Consider the following 20,214-nt stretch of genomic DNA (forward strand, 5'->3'; position numbering starts at 1 on the left):
AGGCACCAACTTAAAACCTAACGACACTCAGATTAGAAAGTCTTGTTTTGTAAAATGTAAATATTAAAGCCTCCGGAGGCTAATCTGGAATTACCAGGAGGATAATTTTGTCGGTTAGACTTTAATCTGGCAAAGTGTTTCAATTATGCTATCTTTCACGGGACTGCCTAAAAGATGGGATGACATAATAGTTACGAGACGTCGAGACACAGATTATCAAATGTATCTTTTGTAATAAATTTATAATCTCATCAAGGGACAAAGGTATGGACTAAGTAAATTGTTGTGCTACTTAAGTATTTTCAGCTGTTCTAGCAATCCACTAGATGATGTAAATGTTACATTTAGCGTCCACAACTATACTACAAAAATAAATCAATTCTACCTTTCTCCTGAACCACAAAAAAACCCTTTACGCAAAGATAAAAAGCAGCAGTAAATCCATTATTAAAACAGCCTACCGGCTTTGCATATGAAATCCCTTAAAAATAAAATCAATGTACCAGGTAGGCCTTCGGGCGCAGGGCGGAAGGTGGCTCGGCCCAAGGTCGCAGGGTGAACAACCGGTGCATGATCGATACGGGGCCAGGCTACCATGAATATGTAATGACGGTGACCGCTAGTTCCCACGGTTCAGCTCCGGTGCGTGGAGTTCAAATTGGTGTCGACGCGATTTGGCTACGAGGAGGTGGAAAGGGAAACTAACTCAGTGACAGGACTGAGAAGCAGTATTGAGGATACTGATGCAGTTTGATCCTAAAGCAACACGTATCTAACATGCAGCCCGATTCGAAGAATGAGATACGATAACGATAAGTTCTGGTTTAGATAAGTTCTCATTTAGATATCGTTTGTATGTCGTATAATTGACAGAAGCAGCTCGATTCGGGCAACCAATGTCACTTTGACGTTAGAAATATCGTAGATAGATCTTATTGGGATCACAGCGGAATCAAAATAAACGTCAATTTTGACATGTCGTTTAGTTATTGATCTTTCCAAGATCTTAAACGTGTCTTAATCATTCTTCGAATCAAAGGGTCCCTGTCACTAAGCCTCCGCTGACCAGGCGTCTGTAAACAGGCTGTATTGTATCTCATAAATAGGTAAAAAGTTGTAGTTTTCATATATATTGCCTCTATGCTAGTACATAATAACAATTGATAAAAATAATATTAAATTAAAATGAAGGGCTTACGGAAAACACCTTTTAATGAAGTGGAACTACTAAAGAAGACCATAAGATGATAGGATTTTAAACTATTTGTGAAGTCAGTAATTTTCTTAGTTGAGGATATAGTTATATATTTATTGTTTTTCTAGAATGATAAAACGTATAAATAAAAATAACTATCGAACTGGTGTGGTAAAACCAAAATTATATAAATGGATCAAGTGTAAGCTTAAAACAAAAACTAGTTGTTATCACAGATTTTTAAAAGTGATATTATGATTAGACGGTAACAATGTTTTAGGCATGCCTAGACCATACTTCAGTATCAATAATATGACCGTCTCAGGTCCAAGGGTATACAAGGTCTCTCGTCTCCTGTCTAATAGAATAATAGGCTAAACACGTGTAACAAAAGCTGTATTAATAAACGATGTTATTCCGAATATTAGGCACGAGACGACCGCCCATAATCTGTCACGAAACAATAGTTTGAGGGATCCCAAAGGTCACCAAATAGCCTTTATATAGAAAATATTTAGGCCTCATGCTTTTAGGTGAAGTTTTACCAATAAGGTGGTCCTTAACATATTGTATTACTGTCCTTCAGGGGTGACACAGTAACGCTCATGAGATTCTATAAGATATATGTATGTACGTAGTTTCGGGATAAGCAGAACGGTACAGTTTTTCAACTGCGAGAATACTATTGGTTTGACTTTCAGGCAACAAGCTCCTTAGTGAAGCATCATTTTCAACAGGTCTATCTTTTTAGTATGTGTCTAAAAGCCTAATGTCATTCATAATTCATGAGCATGGAGTGGACATTATTAGGTCGTCTCCTGCCATGTCGGGAATTGTTACTACTTTAGGAAAATTAGATAAGTATCATTTGGATTCTCTCATGGACCGAATTAGGCACCTGAAATGGACTCGCGCTAAATTCCATGGGAAAATCATCGAAAGTCATAAAATATTTAATTAGGGAACCTTTGAACCAACATTCTTGACCCTGCACGAGCCATTTATCCCTATGCTTAGAACTTGTAGTACTTAACAAATGAATGAAACTTCTCGAACCCAAAACCACTTTCTATTATTTAACTTATTACAAAAATTTAACTACCCTAATAAGTTGATTTATCCCATTTTTTTTTTACAAAAACATAACGGAGAATTGCAGATTAATAGCTAATCATATAATAAGATTAAAATGAATAAGATGAAATTCTTAAAAAGGCATGCACTAGTGCTTGTTTTTCCATCATTATCTATCCCTAGAACCATACCAGTTATTTAATACCAATCAATCTTACTGAATGCGTTACCTCACGGGGAACCTACGAGTAGTTTCCCTCGCCCCCAAGCGATCATTAGTACTTATTACACCCCACCGCATCAAAGTTTCCTCCCTACCACCCTCAATTTTTACAGTTGTGCAAGGGTTTAAGTATCAAATCTGGCAGGTATCTGAAATTAAATTGTTACCCCCTCTATTTTAAAATGTAATTACTTGAGCGACTAAGAGTCGTAAACAAATAACGACCAATCTTTGTTTACGAGGCCAATTCGAACTTAGAAATAGATGTCAATTGGACTCCTTTTTCTTATTACTCGCCCTTGCATCTCGTTCTAAAGATGTGTATAGTCGCCATCAGATATATCCGAGCGGCGAAAGTGCTCACAAATATCTGAGCACGCCTTCATTGTCAGGGCGCTAGAGTGCGTGTTCAGATATGCACCTAGATGGCGACTGTACAAGCTAGATGAGCTGTAAATAACACCATTTTAATAGAAGATTTTATACGTTTGAATGTCACAATAGGTATTTTTCTTTGACGCTAGCGAAACTGGTTGAAGAGTCTGTGAAAAAAGGCAGGTTTACTGGAAAATACAAGATTAAAAATTCCAATCCTACTTTGTAAAATGAAGTTGTGGCAGTAATGAGCAGTCGGTCGTTCGCGTTGCTTTTTCAATACGAGTTTTCTGCCCCCACATCGTTTTCTGAGGATTTTCCTTATCTCTCCCTATGGCGATTAACGTTTGAAATGTCCGACCCCGTTTCGTGAATTTTGGGAGTACTTGAGATTATCAAGGATACTGGCTGTGGGCGATGGTTTAAAACAAATTGCTGCTATGCAATGTTGTATGCAATGTTTATGAGACTTTTCGCTAGGATAATTTCAGGCAGTAAGTTTAAGAGAACTATTTTCAAGAAGTAATGATGTTGAAGACTTTAAAATAGCACTTATGAAAATAAATATAGCTAATACACTTTTAGTTACAACGCATACATATACTTCTTTATTGCTATTTTTATGAATATAATTGGATCTAATTAGACGAGCCTGTAAGTACTAAGAGACATGAAAATCAAACGAGTACGCAAACTTATCGAAGAAACCATGTTCTGAATGAATTAATAAGATAAACAAATACTTAAACTATCTACTCACTTCCCACGCCTACGTTCGTTGGAATATTTCATTTCGGAAAACGTCTGATAAAGATATTTCTGCACCTGTTACCAAAAGCGTCACTGTAATAATTTACGTACAGGCTTCGTAGGCCGAATGCAGTCGATACTGTATCGATTAGATACTCAGTTAACTGTACATTGGACGTGAATATTTGCACCTTACTCCGTTATAATAAGGGCGATACGTGTATACATGTTTGGGCGCACATTTGCATGCGTGCACGTATAGGTGTCCAGTGTAAGCTGGTCTTTCATGTGAGACGGTAGGTATTGATAGTGAGGTAGTTATCAGGGAGGGGGGGACCTGGTTGAGCTGGACGTTGAATTTCGGCTACGACCCGGTTCCGGCATGCAGCACACGCGCAAGCGTGGTGTGCGGGGCGCGGGGGACGTTGCACCGAGTTGCGCAAAGTATCGTCGTTGCAACGCCTCGATGTTGCCTGAGGGCCTACCACGAAAAACGAAAACCGAGTTTTCGTTGGCTGCCTCTCTATCGCCCTTACATATTCGAGCGATAGTGGCAGATACAGAAATTTCGGTCTCTGTTATCTACTGCACTTCAAATTGACGAAACATTTTATGTGTGTGCTTCAATTTTCCCCTCGAAGTTATGCTTGGGTATTCTGTACAACTATACAGTTGGAGCTTGCATATGTAGGCCTAAATTAGTCGAGAAACTCCCTCCCTAAAAAATACTTTGATATGTTTTCTTGTCACGTAGAATCATTCTAAAATTAACATTAATTGTATCTAATGATAATTATATGACAATGACATCACAGCTAGTCAATGAAGAAAATACGCTAAGTTTATTGATTGTAGATATAAGTATAAATATGATAATAGTAGAATCAGTAGATTCTATTAAAGTGTATATCGTCAATTTGGCATATGTTTTTTATAATGGTATTAATATTAACATTAAATAAAATCACGTGCTATTTATGAAATGATACAAGTAATATGTACTGGCAACATCATATTATAATTGGAATAGAGGATAGGAAAGCGGCAATTACGTGACGCCGGAACCACAAACAAAGGAAGAAGCATAAACTTTAGAACACGTACATGATCCCTGAAAATAATAAATCAAAAAACAAAAAAAGGCAGTCGTGTAAAAAGGGAAACGCATGATAATTTGAAAAAATTGAATGCTAAATCTAAGAGAACAGAATCCTATGAAACTTTTGGCGCGTAATAACATTTCGGAGTGAGAATTCTCTACACACCGCAACTTATAAAAATAACCCAATTGCGTGCAATTTCGCCCTTATATGTATAGTTTCAGTACATTTTAAAAAAGAAGCGATATCAAAACCTACACGGATAAGCTAGGGTTGGGTTTTTTGGTATTTGATAAGGTGGCAACTCCCGGAGAGCCGAATGATCAGAGACCCATTTTGCACAGTACGCATTTACGCACGTCTCATAGGAAAAACCAGAAAGATTAATTCTATTTAAGGTTACGAAAAACAGGAAGATCGCAATAGGAAAAACGTGGTACCTATTGCAAAATCAGAAGCTACACAAAGGACCTTAATTGGTCACAACTATTTGGGATATTACTTGCTAACATTAATGACAAAACGCTTATGTAGAAAAGTCTGAAACAATTTTAATTAAAACTAAAAGTATTTTATTAAGGTGCAAACTGTACTACAAATTAAGCATTACGAATGAAATCTACGTTCTTTCTTCTATCAATATACGTAATAAGCAAGTACATACGTATAACGGTTTCTAAACAAAGGCTTGCATTACGGACAGCCTCTACTATCATCTTTATTCTGCGAATCAACGCACAATAATTTGTAAACTGCAAGAGAATTGTTATAAAAATATTGGTATAAGCAGTCTCGTTACAGTTTTATCCGAGTTTCGTAAGCGGAATCTACGTACTGCACACTTATTCCCTGTTCCCCCTCGCTCGTATATCTTACGGCTACTCTTGAAGGATGTAAATTTGTGTCTTATCACGTTGCGGTAAGGTGGATAGTGTGAATTTACGTTTCATCTTTTATTATGGTAGCAATAGATTGTCTTTGTAACTAGAGTCGTATACGTAGTCGAATTTAACGATGCTCTAAGAAGTGTTCATTGTTTGTTTCGTACTGGTACTGTGCTTTGTTCACATTTGTGGAATTGCTACTTAAACGGCGTTTACGCGCCGTGGGAGCTTTGGTCTAATTGCATTAGGTACTTACATTTGTGAGATTACTGACTAAGCTGTATAAAAATTTCCGAAAACAATTTAATTTTTTCCTTTTACATTTTTAAGTGATGGGTTTTCGCATCAATAGTTTATAAATTCAGTGATAATGACGTACGTACACATTGTTTTGTCTCGAAAACATCGATATATGGCAAAAACGGGGTTTATTATGCTTTTTGTTTTTGTAGCTTGCGCAATAAATAATGCAAAAGTTTCTATGGTAATGTTAAAAACTTATTTTTTAAAGGTGAATCTCTACTAAACTACCTAATCTACCTAAACCGTCAACAATTATCTGTCACGAAATCATATTCTTCAAACCGAGCATGGACAAAAAGCATTCTAAAACAAAAGAAAGCGCATACTTCCATCCCTAACCGCAATAGCTACCATATCTATCAAAAAGTCATAACTCATTATGGGACTCGTGTAGAGATACGACCTTTTGATAAAGCATCGTAGAGTGGGTCACCGCGTCACTACGTCATCATGACGGAGAAATGCATTCGGCGGTTGTGAAAGAGAGGCGCGGCACTCCGGATGACCGACGATGCGTACACGCATCCGTTTTAAAACTAACCTTTTTACCTAAGAACCACGATACTAGATGAAGCTCTGTGATATCTGGTCGGGTATTCGATGCGTCCTGTGTTACTTGAGCCCTTTTTCCTTAACAGTCCCATGCGTGTAAAGTTTTATTGTCACTGGACGCTTTAGTACTTGCGCTTGGTGCCGTTTGCTCTGAGATTATGTAAACTAGTGGGTTTCGACATAGACGCTCTCATACAAAACGAGTTTTCTAATTATTAATTTGAATTGGGCTTGCATCCGCATGTTCATACGATTTTTTATGACTAGTGTTTAACTTGTAAGGTTAATTGGTCGTTTTATCAAGTATAACTGTTAATTGAGACAGTTGGATAATGTACTTGGGTGTTATCGCATACAGTTGATATGATTTTTCGACAAATAAGTATACATTTTTTATAATTTCCGATACGCAGATTATTGTAAGTCCGTTGACGTTTGTAAGTCCAACTATACCTACTACCTTTACTGAAATTCATGAATTTCGCTAAGCAGTTTAAATGATTGTGATTATGTCATTGTGAATGTGTCTCATCGAGGGGGGGCGGGTTTAGGGTCGGCAACGCGCATGTAACTCCTCTGGAGTTGCAGGCGTACATAGGCTACGGAGACTGCTTACCATCAGGCGGACCGTATGCTTGTTTGCCACCGACGTAGTATAAAAAAAAAATGTTTATAACAATAATGTAATATTTCTTTTATCATAAATATGCCTGGGTTTTTTCATTACAATTAAATTATCAATCCGCTTTGAAACAGCGTGGGAACTACAGCCGCGTAAACTACTCAAAAATACTAAAACATGGGAATGTACCAACGTCATTGGATCATTACCCCCGTTATATTTTCGATATCTAAATTAACTAAACGGGACACGTACGCCAATGTGTAACGTACGGTATTTATGTCTATTTAAAAAGCAGGTAACTGCATATGTAACAATTGCAAACAAAACTTTCTATGACGCTTTTCCTGCAGTACGTGCAGGGTCCGACAACGCCGTCAAAATAGAAAGTTGCACGCAGCCACGCACATTGCATCGCGTCCATAGACTACCTCAAACAGGCTGCATTATGAAGCGCTTACAATGATTAGCCACCAACCGCAGGCGCTATTTTAGTTGTTGTTGTGTTGCACGGTGATTACACCATGTATTGTACACTCGTTTGTATCCACAATATTACAATAACTCATAATGACTACCTCTAGGACTAAATTGTTGGCATGTTTTAACCATGGCATGGCCTAACCAAGATGATAATCGTTGATAAAAAAACGCCAATTGAAACTTAAATGTGTCCACGGCTGACAAAATATCCCACTTTGTCGCTTACCATAAGGACGAGATTTTGTTGTATCTTTATACGAATCAAACCTGTCCAGGCGTCCTTATGGCAAGCGGCAAAGTGGGGCGTTTAGCCGGCTACGGTCACAAATAACGTATGAAAATAGTCACTTGACTTTTCGTAGCATCTGTCATCCCGATACATTTTTTATGCGTTTGTCGTTATCTGATTGTCATCTTGGCTGCCCCAACCCTGTTACGAAACAGCGTACATTAGGTATTCCAAGTATCCTATTTTGTCGTAACAGGGCAGAATTTTACCAGATTACAAGTCGTCACTTAAGTAAACAGTATCTTGTACTAAATTAACATTGGAGCTTATATATTATGTGTTGATCGTTAATCGTCATATATGCTCCGTCTAATAGCAAGTGATCAGTGATCGCATTGTACCCGCTGCGTTCGGTGCGCGAGCGCATGGTATCGCGCAGTACTATTCGACCTAAGTGACGCTTGGTTCCCATTAACATAAGCTTTTTGAAAGTAGGATCACATACAATACATATTCAAAGATGCCGCGGGGAACTATAGAAGATTATAATATATGTAGGTATACGTAAGTCGAAGTGAATCTTAAACGCTTGCGTAGTTTTATGGTGCAAAAATTAAGAAACTTTTTCCGTGCTAAGTATTTCCGTTTTTAACTCAATAAATTCAATTAATATCTGAAATGTATGATCTTAAGGTTTACAATTGAATGAGTTTTCCAATAATACTACACTTGAACAGTGCGACAGCTTTCGAAAGGGAAAATTCGGCGGGAAAAACTTTTTTTAATCACAACTGCAAGTGTCAACCATAAAACCAACCATTACGAAACCGTTTAACGGCTATGATCGAAGATAATTAACGCAACAGATACGGTAATCAATAGAAGAGTCATAAAAATGCACATTAAGAACTAGTTCCACGCAACGCAGGTTGCAATTCATGGATGACAACTTTCATTTTTTAAATTGAAGCGTTGCGTAATAATTAATTAGAACATTTTACGCTTATAAAGGAAGAAGATGAATTTGTATATTTAATAATGTAATCAATTAAAAAACGACTTTAAATTATTATACCAAGAGCTTTTCCTAATGAGTACTATTTTTTGCTAAAATGTATGTCCAAGTATAAGTAATTATTCATAAATAATTATGGCATGACTCATTGGGATTTTAATGAAGTATATTACGGTTAATAGTAGTACTTAAACAACGGTTACTTATCACTATGATACAAATCATATTCAATAAGATTCGGAACGCGTTAAATATACTTTACAATCACGCCTCGAAGCCACTTCAATGTAAAAAAAGCCCGAATGAAAAAGCTAACCAATAACAAAATAATAGGTATGATTGGCTATACTCAATTTAAATACATAATAACAGATCATAAGCATCGCTCCTCTACAACAAAACTACTATTTAACTGAGTGATCGATACGAGCGTACCTACCTAAACATTTCATGCGTGCCCCAATGAAGTCACAATGGATGTACTCTCACTGTTCCGGGTGGGGTGACCAGAAACCGGGTGTCTTTATAAAGACGTAATCCTTGACCTAATTTCCAAAATGCAAACTCCGGTTTTGGAGAACAACAATCCCACACAGGTCATATTACTTATTGTTTGCATCGAAAGCGATGGGAGAGTTTGCCGAAATTATTTCTTTGAAAATGATCTTAATCACCGCTTTCTCGATTTTTACCACAATATTAGGCCCTACGATTATTTCATACGATGACACGTAAACAGGTTTTTGGAGAACAAAATACTATAATAGGTGAAGGAAACATCAACACGGCTTACTCTTCAAGTTCTTTTATTTAAAAGCACTTTTGATCGATTTTTCATATCGCTAATAAACACTAAAGTAGGAATGCAATTTATAATATGACTAATTGACCAGAACAGCTCGACACACTAAACGTTAGTTATAGTATTTTCGTAAATGGACAATACCTTTCTACGGTCACAATACCTTTTATCATCATTTAGTTTACAACTAGCCTATTATGTTTTCCTGTAACACATTTATTCAATTCGTTTTGGGAAACCCCTGTAGAAAGAACTCTATTATTAAATTGATAGTGTGGTTTAACTGCGTATTGAAAACCACGTCAGTGTGGTTTTAAGGGACGAATTTAGAAAAACCACTAATGTTACACGTACTTGTGTCACTCATGCGAAGAAAAGCAAAAGGGTGGGTTATATTATTAGTCATATTTCAGTCAAAAATAGTAACATTATCCAATGTGCTGAGCAATCCCTACTAATGCTATAAACAAAAATGACTGTAACCGCTTCACGCTTGACCGGTTAGATAAAATTTAGTATAGAGATAGTTTGAGGGCCGAGAAAGGATATAGGGTATATTTTTAAACTACGTCCAAAAGAGAGGTATGGGCTTTGTGAATGTCATCTCACGTTGTGTGGTAGGACACAGCACAGCGGATGTCATTCCAGATCTAAAGCAGAGCCCAACTGGGGAAGTACCTCTACTCGTACCTTACAGAAAACAGCAGCCAAATAACACTAGACCCTACTCAAAGTGTTGTGTTCCTGCCGGTGAGTAAGGTTGCCAGAGCTGCGAGGGTGTGGAGTGATAGGGTCGGCAATGCGCTTGTAACTCCTCTGGAGTTGCAGGCTTCCATAGGCTACGGAGACTGCTTACCATCAGGCGGGCCGTATGCTTGTTCGCCGCCGACATAGTATAAAAAAATAAATAGGATAGTTCTTGTCAATAATTATGCTTGCAGACAACGTTTCGGGCAGAACCTAGTTCTAAAAGAGTGAGTACACTTATTCCTAAGGATCCTTACCCTTACGTTATTTTGCGAAAAGAGGCTTTGAAAACACATCTTCTTCTTCTTCTTCTTTGCCATGTCCCGTTATTTGGGGTCGGCCCTCCTCGTTCGAAGGCGCCAGAAACACATCCATTTGTCATTTGATTTATCGTCAGCCCAAGTGCGTGCGCAGTAACTTATACGATTCTCAAATAATTTATTTTCAAACTGACATCAAGGTGCAAAGGCGTTACAAACAAATGTTAATTATTATTTTAATTTAATGATTTTAAAATAACGGTCCGATTCGAAGAATGAGATACGATAACGATAAGTTTAGATAAGTTCTCATTCAGATATCGTTTGTATTTCGTATAATTGACAGAAGCAGCTCGATTCGGGCAACCAATGTCACTTTGAAGTTAGAAATATCGTAAATAGATCTTATAGGGATCACAGCGGAATCGAAATAAACGCCAATTTTGACATGTCGTTTAGTTATCGATCTTTCCAAGATTCCGTGTCTTAATCATTCTTCGAATCGGGCCGTAACTACGTTTATTTACAATTATTGTTTCGAGGCCAACTTTTTATAAATTCCTGAAGAACCTTTTTTAAGATTAAAAGTTAGTCTTTCTATTTTTATCTTTATCTTAAAGTCTAATGACGAAGGACAAAGTAAAATAACGGCCCGATTCTAATTTTAAGATACCTACGTCAAAGGTTCCCTAAAGATACGATATGTTGATTGCACGCATAGTTTAGGCTATAATTAACACACTTTCAGAGGTTTTATAAAAAACCGGGCAAGTGCGAGTCGGACTCGCGCACGAAGGGTTCCATGCCATTATTTATAAAAACAGCCAAAAAATTATGTTTGTTGTATGAGAGCCCCCCTGATATATTTATTTTATTCTGTTTTTAGTACATCATCTGTGAAAATTTCAACTGTGTAGCTATCACGGTTCATGAGATACAGCCTGGTGACAGACGGACGGACGGACAGCGAAGTCTCAGTAATAGGGTCCCGTTTGACCCTTTAGGTACGGAACCCTAAAAACAGACGACTTTTCAATGCTGCAATGAAGCAATGTATCACTACTTTGTTTTAACTCAAAACGTGGCATTTATTGACGCGACGTCACAACTGACTATGATGTACGAAATACATTACCGATTTTCAAAAAAATATTATGCTCTGGTAGTTAACTAGTTAAGACTAAATCTTTCAGAATCTTTTTATAGCACTAAAACCTACGTCTGGTTTAAGTTTGCGGTTATATAAAAAATACGCACTGTATACACTCCAAGGCAAATTAAGTACAAAATAAACGTACCTAACCTACTACAACTTGGTACCGCTCTAAAAGTAATTGGTTACCGTTTTCCTATTAAATAATAATTATAGTACATAGTCAAATAGTACGCTATTGTTTAATCATCAATTTTCCTTGACACATGACATAGTGATTTACATATATTATTCTAAATTGCGTGTTGGTGTGCACGCACCGCAATGGGGAGGTATTTAGGTACAGTCGCGGGCTTAAATCTGAAATCTTGAAACTAAGACAGATCAACACGTCGTCGTCAGATCGTACTTACTTCAAAATGACAGTAAAAAACATACGCAAAAAGTTTTTTTGGTTTTAACAATGCCATACGGTCCGATTCGAAGAATAACTTAGACACGTTTAAGATCTTGGAAAGATCTTTAGATCGATAACTAAACGACATGTCAAAATTGACGTTTATTTCGATCCCGCTGTGATCCCAATAAGAAACTAGATATTTCTAACGTCAACGTCTGACGTGACATTGGTTGCCCGAATCGAGCTGCTTCTGTCAATTGTACGACATACAAACGATATCTAAATGAGAACTTATCTAAACCAGAACTTATCGTTATCGTATCGAATCGGGCCGATTGACCGTTTTAGGGTTCCGTACCCAAAGGGTATTACTGAGACTCCACTGTCCATTTGTCTGTTTGTCTGTCACCAGGCTGTATTCCGTGATAGCTAGTATTATGTGATACAGTTGAAATTTTGACAGATGATGTATTTATGTTGCCGCTATAACAACAAATACTAAAAGCGATGTTGATGTTGATCGCTTCACGAATATATTCTAGATTCATAGGTTTGACATTTCTTAAAAAAAAATTGTTTTGCAAATTTAAAAAAAAAAGAAAACTTAAAAACCTAGTTTTTCATTGTGTCAATGACATACAAAAAAATCATGGAGAATGGAAAATATTTAGAAGTGGAAATACATTTTCTATTTTTGTTTGGGCGATCACGTACGTGCTATTATACCTCCCTCTTATGCTCCCACACAACAAACGTGATTTTTTTTGCCGTTTTTTGCGTAATAGTACGGAACCCTTCGTGCGCGAGTCCCATTCGCACTTGACCGATCTTTTTTCTATTGAGTGCTTACATTGAACATTAAATAAATAAATAAAATAAATAAATAAATATTATAAGACATTATTACACAAATTGACTAAGCCCCACAGTAAGCTCAAGAAGGCTTGTGTTGTGGGTACTCAGACAACGATATATATAATATATAAATATGTATAAATACTTAAATACATAGAAAACACCCAAGACTCAGGAACAAATATCCGTGCTCATCACACAAATAAATGCCCTTACCAGGATTTGAACCCGGGACCATCGGCTTCATAGGCAGGGTCACTACCCACTAGGCCAGACTGGTCGTCAAATCAGACTGGTCACATTGGAGATGGAGATTCCATTTTTGTTTTCAGAAAGTGGTAAATACAATATAAAATACTTATAAGTAAGTATAGCATTAACTTAATTATTTTTTTATTTCAAGGCAAAGTAATTCAATTTTTTGCGATAAAATAAGGCGCAATGGATATCAATACAATTTTTTAATTCAAATACTCAAGGTTTTATCATATTATACTTATGTTAAGAGCAATCTGTCCAAATAATAATACGTTTTATTGAAACATTGTTGAAACTGTTGCATTTAATTACGATTTCGTAATGATTCATACAGTGCAGTGAATCATTTCTTTTGTTACTATATATTAATACAAATTTTACTGTAATTTATTTATTTTCTTAAACAAATTTAAGCTGTCATCAGACAAACTAACATTAAGCTAATTTTACGGATTATACTCACGTGTTTTTAATCACTCGCGCGACATGTTTCGGAGAGCCTAGGTCTCCTTTCTCATGAAGCACGGCCGTCGTGAACGCTGCTCGTACTGTTCAGGGCAAAAGCTGACAATCGTGAATAACTAACAGGCCGATATCGTCCGGCGAACTGGTGATCAGTGGATCCCTTTAGTGCTTCGAAAGGAGATCTAGGCTCTCTGAGACATGTCGCGCGAGTGACTAACGCACGTGAGTGTAAACCGTAAAATTGGTTAAGAGTAAGCGCATAATGTGCTCAAAGTCCAAGGTTAGTTTCTGTATTATTGAATGGCAAAAACATACTCGTTTCTTTATTAGTCGCATGCCTAACTAGGCAGTTGCAGTTGCTATAGTTTTTTTTCAAACAGTTTGGGTATCTACGGTGACCGGTGTCATCTCAATACAATTTTGCGAGATTTAGCGTTTTATTTTTTGAATGAATTTAATTTGTCACCGTACCCAAGCTGTTTATAAATACTGTAAGTAAGCCTGGTTTCTTGCGCGAACATCGATCTTTTGTATGGAATTAGCTTCCTACCAAGATTTTAGGAGAAATTATCTACAGTATGAATTATCTAACAAATGTAAGAACACCAAGAATCAGTATATTTCTAAGTATTTTATTTTATTAAGAGCTAGTTGTTTACTAAACTGTTTACAATAAACTCATCCACTAATCCCTTATTAGTATTTTCCATCTCCTCCTAATAAATTCAGACTTATAAACAGCTTTCTGAAGCGTACTTAGATGAAATATACTACATAAAAAGTAACAGAAATCAAAGAATTTTAATAGGAACAATTTAATTTGTCCATAATTGTTTGGAGTTTAATTATGACACACGCACCAATAAAATCCCATTAAACATCGACAAACACCGGCCACGCAACACGCACACTAACGTCCATTGCACACAGACGCGCGACGGCCTCGGTTGCGTAAACGTCGCGCCTCGAAGGTCCTCGGCGTGTCCTTGGCCCTCCCCAGCCCTCGGGCTCCCGAGGTCCCAGAGGCCGTGAGGAAATCAGGAATGATTACAAAATCAGTTAGCGGACGGTGACAAACGTCGCCCACGACGCCAACGTGGGACGATGAAGATAAGATTGCTGCAGAAATGGAGTTATGCAGATAACTGTGACAGTGATTGGTTTTGAAGTTTAATTAAATTGAAAAGTACGCAGTTACCAAAACGTACATTTTATAACAAACGGTTGTTTGGACATTTTAAAAAGTAACCCAAAAGTGCGGTGCGTAAAGAGGGGCGTAGGGACTATAGGGAGGTGTAATATGCCTTACTAATACACAGGAGGCAGGAGGGAGGGAGTAAGGAGAGATGGAAATTTGCTTTGTCGACGCGATAAGGTTGCAGCATACAGTTTTACAAATTAATATTTAATTCAGTGCAATTTGTCATGGTAACAAATATTTGTTAAAATTCTTCTTAGTTGGACCTTTCATTCAGTGGTCGTGGTCCTAGTTATAGATTATATCTGAGACTATGTGCTACTCTAGAGATTTTTACCTACTCTTCTCTTTCTGGTATAGGATATTGTCAGACTAGTCCAAAAATAACGTAAATAGGTATTTGGAAAACACGAAAACAAAAAACAGTTAAGTCGTTAACTGTTTTATCAATTATAAAACATGTCATTACATTTCGCCTGCAACTCGCTAGAACCACGTCTTGTCTAATCACGCTGTTATCAAGCAAATGACGAGTGCGGTAGGCCTACCAATTGGAAGGTTATCTCGCGAAGATAAAACACGTGCCCGCATTTTGGCCCGGTTTCTAAGAAGCGCATATCATAGCAACAAACTTCGTTCATATTCTATTACGTGGAATAATAGAAAAAAAATACGAAAAGATGACTGGACATCAGCAGGAAACATAAGTCATTGATTATACTCGTATGACTATGATTAGATTAACCTAACACATTAATATGATAAAGACTTTTAACGTTCTAAAGAAATGAGAAGTGTTCAGAAACCAGAAACACTGCACACAAAGACTACACTAAAGTGGTTCGTAGATGACACTTAACCTATCCTCACATCTGCGCGTCATCGAATCTTTGATAAAATAATTGAGCTCGAATTTTAAAAGTATGTTCGCGGTATGCGCTACGCTCGTCTCTGATTGGCTACTAGGATTCGGTAGTCACGAGTACGGAAACGCAGAGTATAACAGAAAGATTGTACTATAAATTGTAGAGCCGACCTTCATACCTACGCGGTGCCATACAATGATGGTTGTGAGATATAACGAAGCGTTCCAATAAAAATACACGTAAAGTTTATGTTAGAGTTGGTATAGTTTTTGCTAGGTTTTTTTCAAATGCACGCCTATTATATTAAAATTCAAGGTGAAATACTTAAAAACAAATGAATAGAAATCAAAGTGCAAAATAACAATGTGCATGGTCATTACAAATGACGTGGACGAAATTAGGAGTTTAGTACCTAGCTTTTTACGCACACTTGAACCTGCATTTTTTAAGCCGAATCTAATTTTGATTCTGGATTAATTTATCAGTACAATTTGAATCTGATTAGAGTCTGTGCGGAAAGAGAGGAATCGTAGAATGTATGGGTTCCCTTACATTTCACGACTCTTCTCTTTCCGCACAGACTCTAAGTTAGATTGTATACAAAAATCGATGTTTTCACATCTCATGCATAAGAATGATTATTGCGTGCATGTCAAGTATCAACATCTGAAGTTAAAAAGTCTCACATTTTAAATGGCACCGGTTAGCTTTGCTCACAAAACTGGCGATGAATATCAAACTCATCTGAAAGTACGTCGTTAATGAGTTTAAGTTACATACAACCCTCCTTAAATTGAAATGTAAACGCCCTAAGACATCCTCAGCGGCCTGCAGCGGAGGCGCGCGCGCTAGGTGCTAATCGTTCGCCACGGCCCGCGCGGGGCCACGACAGTTTCTATGCAAATGCTAATGCGTTACGCGACCAGTTTTGCCGAGTTCCGGGCCTACTAGCCATCTATTCACGCCCAATTCACTAAACTGGATTTTATGGAATTCATTAAAAACCCTCCTTGGAAGGGATTCGATTGATGTTCAATTCATAGATAAAAACGTCTTCATGAATGATGTCAGACCGTGAACCGGTCGTGGGAGATCTTGAAAAGAGAATTAATGATGCAATATCGGTTAACAAAAAAAGTGTAGATACGAATGTCTCATTATCAAGTTCAATAGCCTCAAAACGACAGCACGTGTATGCAAACCCGAGACACCGGCGCAGCAGTGTGCAAAAATGTCCTCTGTAAGAGGCATTTTAAGGTGCATTCTGCCAGAATCTCGCGCTCTTGAAATTTATCGTATGCTGTTTATCGATACAAATTTGTCAATGCCAAATCGCAGTAGGCACTCATTAAATCTGTTTGGATGGGATGACTCCTTGTTTTGGGGCCTTTCTACTACACTTACGCACTTCCTGGTCCAAATATTTTTCTAACGCACAAACATGCCTACAACAATCTCGCTGCGTGGATCTTGATGACAATAGAAAAGGACAATACTTTCCTCGTATCCATGTTTCCAATTCCAGAGTCCTTGAATCGTTAATAGAAAACCATCAGAGCTCAATAGAGCCGTGCACTCATAGTACGTATCACTGCAGAGTTTTGTTTTGTTCACTGGTGTTTCGTATCACTGTGGCTTAACACTTTACGTTGGCACCGTGTATTCACTTCCGCATATTGCCGCGCGCCGCGCCCGCGCCACCGTGGTTGCCGCTGAGAGCCGAGCTCGCGAATGCGACCGCGCGACCGCCGAAAAGTCTTCGCGCCGAACGAATGCAGAAAATTCGGACGCGTCGAGTGGGGGGCGCTCTACGACTAGCCGAAACGCGTACGTGCAACGCTTCGCTATGAAAAAGTCCAAGGTTAACTCGCGCTGCCAAAAAAAGACGCACGCAAAATAAAAAATGATGGTTAGAGGCGCCCTCGCGGTGGTGCAGGCGTGCAGGCGTCTGCCGCGCCCGTCTGTGCTGCGTGCTACACCGAAATAAACCCACTCTACACGCTTGTTATTATAACAACAACCGCAATACTTTCCTTGTTAAGCTATATTAGGCTAATGCAGGAATTTCCATCCACATCCAATGGTATGCAGCGAAATCGTAAAATAAACTCAGAATAATTTTGAAGTAAAACGATTATGATTTACATAGTTATCACGAAGTTAAATGACGGTATTAAGATTATAATTACCCGGAGCGCTCCGCACAAATAATAAAAAGCCTAATTAAATCGACAGCGAAGTGTCTTGCAGAACTGAATCGCAGATGGCGAAACGAATTTGACGTTTTTTTTTATGGAGACATGTTGCATATTGCTCAAGATAAAAGGTAATCTTTGCCCAGAAGTGTAAAATAGTTTGTAACTCAAACTCATACTGTGTTGCCATTTAGATTTCATTTTCATAAAATGTCGAGGAAAGTAAGCAAGTCAGCAGCAGAGAGCAATCTTGGTGACAGGCCGTTTTCCGAGATTGAACGACAGCCCGCATCGAAAAGGCAGACGCGGCGTGACCATAAGGACTGATGATGAGGCATTACCCCGCATCAAACTAAGATTTGTGATTTCTCCTTTTTGGGGACTATTCGGGACCTTTTTGGGATTTCTGGATAGTTTATGCCGCTTTAAACACTTCGTAGGACGTTGCAATATTTGCAACAAATGTTTTGTTCTAAATCGTAGGTACGTTAACACCAAAATAGGATAATAAGTTTAAGGCAAAATTTTCATTTTAGGTATAAGCTTTTATCGCTGACTTTTCTTTCCACAGACATCTTATACTCAACACAATTAGTCTGCGTTGTTTTATCACTGAGTTCCCATGGCCACCTCCTGTATCTGTATTGTCATTCGATTAATATATGTATGCAAATTTCAGCTTGATCGGAAGTCGGGAAGTAGGTCAAATTTATCTTCTAAGATATGACCCACACTAATAAATTAACATACATACATTACAAACTAACAGGGCAAGTTCCATGAAAGTTTGTAAAAAAATAAAAGATATAGGTTAGGTTAAGAATAATCCAAAATCATGAATGAAAAATACAGAATAAGTTGCACGACAGCATCAAATAGATAAAGACAGCTGAATCTTGATTTGAATGTTTTTTCTGTGCGTTTTTTTTTTTTTGGCAACTAATAGACCCATACCTATTAAAATTTTACCTTATATCAAATAAACGTATTAATGTTTACGACCTTGACTGTACATGAAAACGCGTTTAAAAATGCCTATGAAGCCCAATCACATGATACATTTTTTTTACTCACCCACATCTATTATGGAACTTATATACAGGAGACAAAGTCCAAAATTGCCTGCATGGGCGAACCGAGCCGGCCCTTTTTCAGTGACCTCGCATTCTGGTTCCGTATTTTTATGTATACATAATTATTAAATGCAGTAAAATACAAAGAATAACAAAATTTATTCAACGTTGTCCCCTTATCAATAATAGCAAGGCCACGTGAATTATGATAACGTACGAATTAGAAATAGGATGTTGTTTTTTTTTCATGTAGGGAATTTCAAAAGGTGATCAAATAGAGATAACAGACCTACCTTTGATTTAAAAGTGCAATAATTTTTTGTTCATCATACTTATCGCAAGCATTTTTGTCTTATATAAAAAAAATATTACTGTACAATAATTAATTCATGATATTTGTTTGTAATATTTTTATTTGCGTTTTATAGCAAGGTATCTATGATTACCTGCTTTTTCTAATATCTATTATTTACAATTACTGTTTGAGTACATGATCCAAACTTTTTTATTTATTTTATAAACAAGCGTACAACTCGTCCTGATTGCTGATTATATGAATTAAAGGCCGAAACACACCTGCTTCATAACTGCAAGGCTTCAATATCGCACAGCCATGCAACATAGCAACATAAATCTGACCTAAAATTCCACTTAGAATCGGCGGCGTCTACACGCACGTGTCGTCGCAAGGATTCAGTACCCCTAGTGTAAATTTATTCGATGGCGTAGCGTGACGTACGCGTTTGCGTTAAGTCATATTTTGTATGGGATTTTGAGTTTCCAAAACGTTCCGCTGTGTCTAAATCCCATAGTAAATGAGACTTAAAGCAAACGCGTACGTCACGTTTAGAAATCGAATAAATTTACACTATGGGGCTCAGAACCATGCTGGATACGCATCTGGTTTGTATTAGCCTTAAACTGTAAAGATTTGCGTGAGTCCCGAGCGGTAGTGCACGTAATGAGATTAATTGGAACTCATTGACGTGACCGAAATCGCAACCATTACTGGGTTAATGGGGTGGTTGACTGTAAAAAATAGTTTCATAGTAAGGGTTTACCAAAGCGAACGGAACAAGCATTTAATCTGCAATTGGCTACTTGACAGTTTCTTGTAAATAATGTCAATCAATCTAG

At 37.6% G+C, this 20,214-nt stretch overlaps 1 protein-coding gene across 3 annotated transcripts in view; it reads right to left on the bottom strand.

The window, feature by feature from the left end:
* LOC133518096 (zinc finger protein chinmo) overlaps nt 1–20,214 on the bottom strand; it is a 111,905-nt gene that overhangs the window by 31,846 nt on the left and 59,845 nt on the right. The window contains exon 1 of one of the 3 annotated variants that reach the window (XM_061851673.1): nt 3,628–3,727. The exons of the other annotated variants lie outside the window; for them this stretch is intronic. Coding sequence (XP_061707657.1) covers nt 3,628–3,659 — 32 coding nt within the window. The 5' untranslated portion in view covers nt 3,660–3,727. Of the gene's footprint in view, nt 1–3,627; nt 3,728–20,214 lie in introns of those variants that run through there. 3 annotated transcript variants of the gene reach the window in all.

The sequence above is a fragment of the Cydia pomonella genome, chromosome 5 (genome assembly GCF_033807575.1).
Source record: "Cydia pomonella isolate Wapato2018A chromosome 5, ilCydPomo1, whole genome shotgun sequence".
NCBI classification, from domain to species: Eukaryota; Metazoa; Arthropoda; class Insecta; order Lepidoptera; family Tortricidae; genus Cydia; species Cydia pomonella.